Raw genomic sequence first — 8,796 nt, 5'->3', positions numbered from 1 at the left:
ATTGAACTTTATATAATAACCAAGACCTTTGCTACTACCAATAATAATAATAATAATGATAATAATAATCACTTCCACATGGTCACCGTAAGGAACTAAATTACTGCAATTGCAAGCACCACTCATCACTTCTGCCTCCACTTTTCCCTGCAATTTTTGAATTTTCCCAGTTAAAACTTCCCTCAACTTAACCGTCACCCTTGAACCTTGAACCTTGAACTGCTGTTTGACTAATATTGTACCCACGCTATCTATCTCGCTCCACTGGTTTTTAATTCATTATAATACTTTCCAGCTTTACATGACTACTTAGAACAATGGAAAAGAATGAAGGGTGTTGTTCAGTACCAGTGAAAATTTATAAGCTATAATGGAGTCCTTTAGGAGAAAACAAACAATTGAACACTTTATTTAAGTTATTCCTAATTTCCAATTTCTATGTTTTTATTGGGTGTTGTTGGGTTTTGAAAATGTTTGTATCATTTCACCGTTAAATTTTAAGGGAGGGGGCTGTTGTGTTTGATGACCTTTCTTTTAACAGGAAAAACTCGTATAATACAAAATTATATTAAAAACAATATAAGATAAAGTAGGTTTTTTTTCTATATATTGTTACCATGTCCTTGCCGGTTTTGAGTCAATATGGTTCAAAGAGTTCACGACTGAAATGCTCTATGGTTATTTTAATAGTATGTTCTGTCACTGTCAAGTCATTTCATCTCCATCAGAAATCAGCCCTGTCCAGCCAATCCATTGTAATATCATTGAGATCATTTTCTCATTTCGGACCCTCTGTTTGGAACACCTTACCACAGAGCATTTGTGAAAAAGAATCTTTGTCTATTTTTAAACGTTCGCTTAAAACATATCTGTTTCGTCTTTAGTAGATGGTATGAGAAGCAAGATAGGTCTGTCTGGTGTGTGTTGTGTTTTTGTGTGTGTGAATGAAAGAGTATATTTCAGCCAAAGTAATTTGTAATTTAAGTGCTTAGAGTCTGGTGTCTCGGAGTTGAAGCGCTATATAAGTTTTCAGCATTATTATTATTAATAAGTTAACCTTCTATGTTTACCCTGACTGTTAGAGTCAAACAGTGAGAGAATTCAGAGCAAAATTGACTTATGTTATGCAGTTTTTGGTATTCTGTCAACCCTTCCATTCCTCCATCCATTTTCTATCACTTTTACCAACACCAGCTCTCCTTATCGACTATCACACAGATAACAAAGCAAAACTACCTGCTTTCTGTTTGAAAATGCTTTTCTGTTTAAAAAATTGAGTTGATTCAAGACCACAGAAGTGAGTTGAAAGTTCAATCAAGACACATGGCACAATAGTTATCCGTAAGATTTTTAAAAACACACTGTCACTGCCTCTGCTCTACTACTCCTTTTTGTTTTTATTCCTTATTCCCTCTTGTTTTTATTCCATTTCCTAAACACTACTTTTTCCTGCCTACTTTGTACTGTGAATCATTAGATCAAATTAGTGATTAGTATTAAAAATGCTTCAGAATATCATACAAGTTAGCTCGCTTGGTTATCATATTTTCCTCTATATTATTTTACAGAATTCTACAGATCATTTTCGTTTTTCCTTTTACTCTTCATTTCAACAATTCAATTTTTTTACAATAAATGAACGACTAGGCACTATAAACTTTTATATTTTTTATAACTTGAAAATCCAACATCCACCATTTGATTTGTTAATTGATCAGCATTTTAAAACTTACAGGTTGGGGTTTTATTTTTTATTTATTTTTTAAAAATTCATTTCTTCACTTTTATCATTTTAGTTTCCATTAAAATTTTCCTCTCATTTTCTCTGGGTTTTTTGTTTTTGTTTTTATTTTTTGAAAAGCAATTTCTTATACTTAGATTCAAAATTTATTTCAGTTTCAAGTTAATGGGGTTTTTTCACATTATGCACAAGTACTAAATTTTTTTTTACAAATATTTTTCAAGGATTTTTACTCTCAGGTGGGAAATTGGTCCCGGTTCGTTTTTGTTTCTTTCTTCATCTTTGATACATTTTCTTCAAATAGTTGAAAATAAGCTAAACCATATGTTAACGGAATAGCTAAATTTATTAGAGTCACTTTACTTTGTATGTAGTGGGGATGTGTTTGTGTGTGTGTGTGTGTGTGTGGTGTGTGTGGGGTTAAGGGTTTTTTTGTTGTTTGTTTTTTTAAAACTTTTTTATTCGATTTATTCATCCTCTATTTGTTTGTATTTTAGATTCTACGAAGATTTTAATCCGTGTTCCCATGTGCCTTTGAGTATCGTTACAAGTAAATAAATCATTAGATGACCATTTGCCTTAAGGATTATTTTTTATACGTTGGACTCCCTTGTCTTATTCAATCAATTTCAGCTGTCATGTGGCTTTCATTTTGAGGCTTGTATGCAGAACAGGTGTTAAGATAGATAGATAGAATCTGTGTACACAGATTATTTTCGCTCCGTATGTGGCCAAATTATTTTTTTTTCCCCTCTCTATCGAGTTATTTAAAACGAGGTGGAAACCTTCCACTTTTTACTAATACAGATAACATTTTACAGATAATTTTGTCTAGAAATATGAATTTTATATTAAGAAAATACAGAGGATATGATAACTTACACTGACAGGTCTTCAAATTTGTGTCCGTAACTATTTATTTACTGCAACATTTATCAGTTAACAGGCATGCCTTGCTTGATGAAACGTGTGTGTGATAAATGTTTACAGCACTGAGGTAATGGTGTGTTGCATGATGGGACAGCGGATTCTGTAAAATAAATTTCTTGTTATACCTGAAATCATCGTAAGAGATGTATATCATTTTCTATTTATTTTTAAAAACAATTTTTTTTTTACAATATGAGGTTTGAAAATGATCTATTTTTTTAAAAGTGTATTCCAAAATTCTGAAAAGTTGTGTATAGTTCTGTGCAAGACAAAGTATATTGTTATCACAGTCGTCCAGCAATTATTAGGGCTGTGTTTCAAGCCATTGTCATGGGAGGCTGATTATTACAGAGGATTTTTTATTCATCTCTTTTTCAATATATTTTTCTAAATTCCCGTCAAACATACATTTTCAGATTTTCATGTGACCCCAATTTTTCAGTTTCATGTTGAGTGAAATGTTATAAAGTTGAAACATTTTGATTAAGTTATCACCAAATTCCTTACCTAATACCATTTCTTATTTCAGGTGAAATTTTGTCGCTCCCAGAACTGGAAGAATTTAGATTTTTTGTATTTGATTGATGAGAGTAATGAACTAACATTGAATGATTATATCCACAGGGAAGCTCTAAATACTGCTGACAACAACCCGCAATTTATTGTGCTTTATTTGATACATTGTTTCTACTCCAAACCCTCTCAGAACAGGCATTTCCATTTATTATAAAATATTTATCGAGAGATTTTATCCTTGTTATAAATCTCTGCTGAACCCAGATGGATTTTGTTTGGGGTTTTTTCTAACTGAACTAAACTGCTTTCATTTCAAAACTTGTTTAAGCGAATTTTTAAAAAAGATATATGTAGATTGCACATTTGATTTTATTGAAATCCTCATTATTCTGGGAGGAGTGGAGAATTATTTTTTTAAATTTTTCTCTCTGTCACAGGATGACATTTTACAGCTAGTCACTGTGGATGGTGCCATCATTGCAGATCAAATCAAATCAAACCTTGTGTTGAATCCAAATTTAATCTTTTTAAAATTTTTATTTGTCTCTCTTTCTCAAATCTTCCTCTCCCTGCCGTCCCTTTCACCACGGCATCCTCCCCTTCCTCCATCTACTCCACTGGACTGATTCAATCGAACCAGGGACAGGGCATTACCAGTAAGGCCAATAAACTCTGTCTGCCTCCAGGTTGACCTGCCACATTATCTCCTCTCGATAACAACTTTCACCTCGATGGTTTTTATTTAGTGTGTGCAACAGAAACAATTAATGTGAAAAGGGTGCCAAAATTGTTTTCAATTCAACTGAATTCACGTACTTGATTTCAAACGTAAAATGAAATGAAGAAAAAAGGATTAACAATTAAAAATACCAACTGTCTATTTTAGTTTCAGCAACACTGATTCCTTTCTTTTTATAGTAACTGTTTCTGTGCACATTGAATGTAGTATTTTTTGTGGATGTTTTATTTTTTTTAATCCTTTGAGTGTAATGTTTTAAGGTATATGTGTGTCTTTTTGTGCTTGGCATGGCCATAGCTATGTATTTTTATATATCCTTTTTTTTTTTTTCATAAATAAATGTATCAAGACTTTTTTTTTGTTTTTTGTTTTTTGTTCATTCAGTTATAAAATGTTAGATATTCGAATACTCACACTTCTTTTTCTACAATCTGCCTGTAGTGCAGTTTTCTATCTCTCATGATAAGAATAGTGAATAATAAGAATACAAAAATTAAGAAAAATGTAGACATGGAAACTCGACTTGTTTGGGCTTTTTCGCTTTCTACAATATTTTTTTTTAATTGATTAATATCCACTAAATGTGCTCAAAAGCACTTTACAAGGGGTCCCTGGTCAACAGCAACATTTAACATGTAGGACGGGACATTTATATAAGTTAGAGCAATTTCTCCACTTTAAAAAAAAGTAATCACTGAATCGAATCGTAAGGCATTTTTTAATGTTTCATCTTTCACGTATGATATGATCAGAAATGTGTGTCCATCTTATTTTTGGCTTTACAGATTGTCTTTTGTTGGCATGGCATAGCGTTCATTATGTCATCATGTGTCCTATCGTGTTAAAGAGATTTGAACCTTTCATTTTATATTTGAATTTTCTATTCTCCTTCAGGACCCTCAGCAGGAATTTGAAAAAAAGAAAAAAAGAAACATTTTGTAGTTCCCCATTTTATTCGATTTTTAGCTTGTAGCTCCCAGAGTTGTATATGTCCTATTCTCCCTCTCCATTTTAATATTATCTCAGATTACACTACACGAGCCTTCCGTGTACCCAGAAATTATTTCAGATTATTCTTTAAATATTTTAATTAATTTATATATTTTCTATTAATTTTTATTTAAATTTAGTTTTTATTTGTTTTGTTATCTTTTTTTTTTATGCCATCGTCTTCCATCAATCCAACTTTAGCTTTTTAAAAAAACGAAATACTCACATCTTTTTTAAGGATTTAAACCCCCGTCCTCCTATTGCTTTATTCTTTTGCATACTATTTTTATAATATGTTGTAAATGCATATGATGTATAATCACAACTTTGTAAATTTTGTCTGAGAAATAGTTTGGATAATTTTTTTTCCTTGTCCATTTAAATATTCATTTTCGTCAATTTTTTATCAAAGCCTGCACAGGCACTTATTAAGTTTTGTTCTTGTCTTCTTTTCTATATTTCTTTCTCTCTTTTTTTTTAAATTTGTTTTTGCTTGTTTGTTTGTATTTTTTATTTGATAATGTCTTCTATTCCATGTGCTATGAATGCAATGTTAAAATTGGCAGGTGTGTCGTCCTTGTGCATTGCAGGTCAAAATCAACTCGAACACCTCAGTTCTGCACTGTTATAATGTCTTTATTTACTGTTGTAGTATTTGTTTTTATTTGCTGTTATAGGATTTGTTTTGAATACATTTTTGTAAACATTTGAGTGTTAAGAGGATCCTGGTTGATTGGCTCTCCCAAGAGGGACCATGAGGACCGTCATCAACATCTCAGTAATTGCATTCATGCAAGGTGTCATGTCAGAGTTGTCAATATAACTTTGACAGGTTGATATTGTCGTAATCCAGATTTTAACTGTTATTGTTGTTTTTTTGTTTTTTTTTGTGGGTTTTTTTTTTTTTTTTTTTTGGGTTGGTATTTTTTGTTTGTTTTTGTTTTTTAGCTATTAATTTTTATTTTGTTTTTAATTTACTTGTTTTTGTCTTAATTTATTTTATTTATTTATATACTTACTTATTTGTCCATTTATTTATTTATCTATTAATATATATTTATTTACCCACTTATTTATTTATCTATTGATTTATTTATTTATTTATCTACATATTGATTTAATTACACATTTATTTTATTTGTTTATTTATATATTGCTTTTACTTGGTATATTTATTAGTAGTTATTTAGAATGTAGATGTTATTTCATATCACATAAATTTACTGTTTCTATAATTGCATCCAAAATACATATTTTTGTCCTGTGCCAATATTACCCAAATGCGTACCTACGTTATATGTGTTTGCTTTCAGACATGGCTTTTTGGATATATTATTATAGCCGCTACTGTTTGCATTGCATTCTCTGTCATGAATTAATTATATCAATTGAAAAGAAACAGCATGAGAATTTAGAGACCTAGAAAATTATAGCTAGATTTTGAATTTCATTATTACTCTTCAAATAACTCTATTTATTCAATATAGTTATTTAATCCCCTTTCAATTTACGATGACCGTTATTAATTTACATTATTTATAACTGTATAACTATCCATTTTTTAATGTTTTGTAAGCGCCGTAAAACCCGTATTAAAAAAAAAAAAACAAAAAAAAAAACATTAAAAACTTTAACAAGATATCAGTAATCATAATGAAAAAAAAAAAAAAAAAAATAATAATAATAATAATAATAATAATAATAATAATAATAAAATAATACGGCAAGATGTCATGTTAGATTGAAATTGAACCACATTTGTAAATATTGAAACAATCAGTAGATAGTAGAAGTTTCATTTTAATTTCGTTATCCATTTACTTAGTTACTCCTTTTGAATTCATACATTCTGATTGTAAATGTAAATTTATGAACTCTAACTTTGTTCTTTATAACTGTGGGTCAAATGCAAGCATCTCACGAAAAAATCCTGACTTAGTTTTAATTGTTTACAACACATCGTTGGTTAAATAAAATTTAGTTATTTTGATTGGAGAATTTTCATCGCTCATTAAATCAATCAATAAGACATCAATGCTTTCTGTTGATATTAATATTAAACTCAATTTTGAATTCTTTTAAATCTTATATCTAGAAGAAATTGTTTTAATTTTTCTTTTAACTGTTTTTTTTTTCCTTTTGATTTATATTTACCTTATTAACAAACTGATTGAGGCATTTATGTCTTGAAAATTAGTGCATTTAATTAACCCCAATTTTCCAATAAATACGTTTCTATATTTGAATCCCCTGTATTGGCATAACTAATACTAAAGGCAGTCTCCATTCTGTACCACTAATTTCACTCCATCATTCTGATTCAATAAGATCACTATAGTCAGTTGATTTACTCGTATGAAGTAGTTATCCAGATCAATTTATTCTAAATCACTATATATATATATATATATATATATATATATATATATATATATATATATATATATATATATATATATATATATCATATTATATATGATAACTGTTCAAGCTGCTACAAACTTCAGAACTTGTCTTATTAAGAAGAAAATAAAATGTGTTCAGAGCTTGACATCTTATTTAGAAAATGAAATGTTCAAAGTATTTTGGCTAGAAATGTATTGTATCTAGATTACAAATTGACGTTTTTGTCATGATACTCCAAGTAAAATGGGGAAATAGGGTTGTGAGTGAAGTGAGGACAAAGTTATTTCAATATTAAAGATTCACAACAGTGGAAATCAGATGTAAAAAATGTTTTGTACAAATACATATGATTTTGAAATTTTTGTATTCGAACTTCCAAACTGTATCTCTATCCTTTCACCTTGTCCATTTGTCTTCTGCAACGCAATACGATCTTAGAAGCTACTCATGCCATACTTTTGGTGCTAATTTCTCCATTTCAAGATCATTTTGCTTGCTTTCGATTCAGTTATATAGTGACAAAAACCAGTTGTTATTCTATGAAATTGACCCTCAGTCACAAACTCAACATCCCCACTTCTGTTTAATATGGGTTTATAATGGTTTTTACAAGCTTTACTAATTTTATTTTTTTTAAATACAACAAAAAAAAAAAGGTATTATTCTTGACTTACAGTTTTTTATTGAAGTTCGTAAAATATCTTTTCTTGTTTTACTTTTCAGAGCTGATGTCTTGCAGTCCCGGCAGTTGTAGCAGTAACCAACCTATGACCACCAGTATCATTGAGGACACGGAAAGGATGTGACATTGATGATGATGATGATTTGCGACATTGGGGATGATTACCAGAGTCGTAAAAGACTTGCAAAACTGTCAAACAGCAACCCCCTTCGGTCAGATGTCCACGATATGTTGCATACTTCTAGATGCTTTCAGTGTTTTAGGTTGTTCATCACGGCTTGGATTCACTTCTCATCATTTTCCATCCACTTTGACTCAGGCTTTCATGCTGTTCTTGATACATTTTGGGTACTGTATACAATGATACACTGGTTTTTGGGGGGGGGGGATTGTTATTTTAGTCAAATAATTTAAAACGGGTTTTAATATGAGATTCAAGGAATTAAATCAGAAAACCTTTAAAGTGAACATATTGTAATTAAATGACTGAATTATTTTATTTTCATTAAAATTTTAATTTATCAACTTTTTTTTTTGGTATTATTTTGCTTTAAGAATATTTTAGCCAATTTTGTGTTGTAGTGAATGAATTACTTACAATATGTTTATGTTTAAACATTTGGAGACTTGAATTTCAAACTGGACAGTTTTTTGAGTTGAAGTAATAAATACAGGACTGTTTTTATTTGTAGCGATAGTCATTTTTTTTCCTAAATTTCTTTCTTAGTTTAATCCGTTAAAATCGTTTTATTTTTATTTATTAAAAACTGTAAGATAGTCTGTACTATAATA

General features: G+C 29.8%; 2 protein-coding genes across 2 annotated transcripts in view; both read left to right on the top strand.

Moving 5' to 3' along the window:
- LOC144975770 (protein bicaudal D homolog 1-like) overlaps window positions 1-3,256 on the top strand; it is a 32,347-nt gene extending 29,091 nt beyond the window's left edge. Inside the window, exons 10-12 of the mRNA XM_078919957.1 lie at window positions 1,966-1,997; window positions 2,239-2,291; window positions 3,201-3,256. Of these exons, the coding sequence (XP_078776083.1) occupies window positions 1,966-1,997; window positions 2,239-2,291; window positions 3,201-3,256 (141 nt within the window). The remainder of the gene's footprint in view (window positions 1-1,965; window positions 1,998-2,238; window positions 2,292-3,200) is intronic.
- Window positions 3,257-3,632: 376 nt separating this feature from the next.
- Window positions 3,633-8,271, top strand: LOC144974488 (uncharacterized; the record flags this gene model as incomplete). The annotated part of the gene is made up of 2 exons (XM_078917391.1): window positions 3,633-3,873; window positions 8,046-8,271. Coding segments are annotated over 2 exons (324 nt in total), but the record flags the coding sequence as incomplete, so codon positions are not given.
- Window positions 8,272-8,796: the final 525 nt, after the last annotated feature.

This window comes from Berghia stephanieae, chromosome 6 (assembly GCF_034508935.2).
Source record: "Berghia stephanieae isolate SIO BIC M18660-M18661 chromosome 6, UCSD_Bste_1.3, whole genome shotgun sequence".
Classification (NCBI taxonomy): domain Eukaryota; kingdom Metazoa; phylum Mollusca; class Gastropoda; order Nudibranchia; family Aeolidiidae; genus Berghia; species Berghia stephanieae.
The sequence above is the reverse complement of the archived record's forward strand: the minus strand, read 5'-3'. Positions and strand labels throughout refer to the sequence as shown.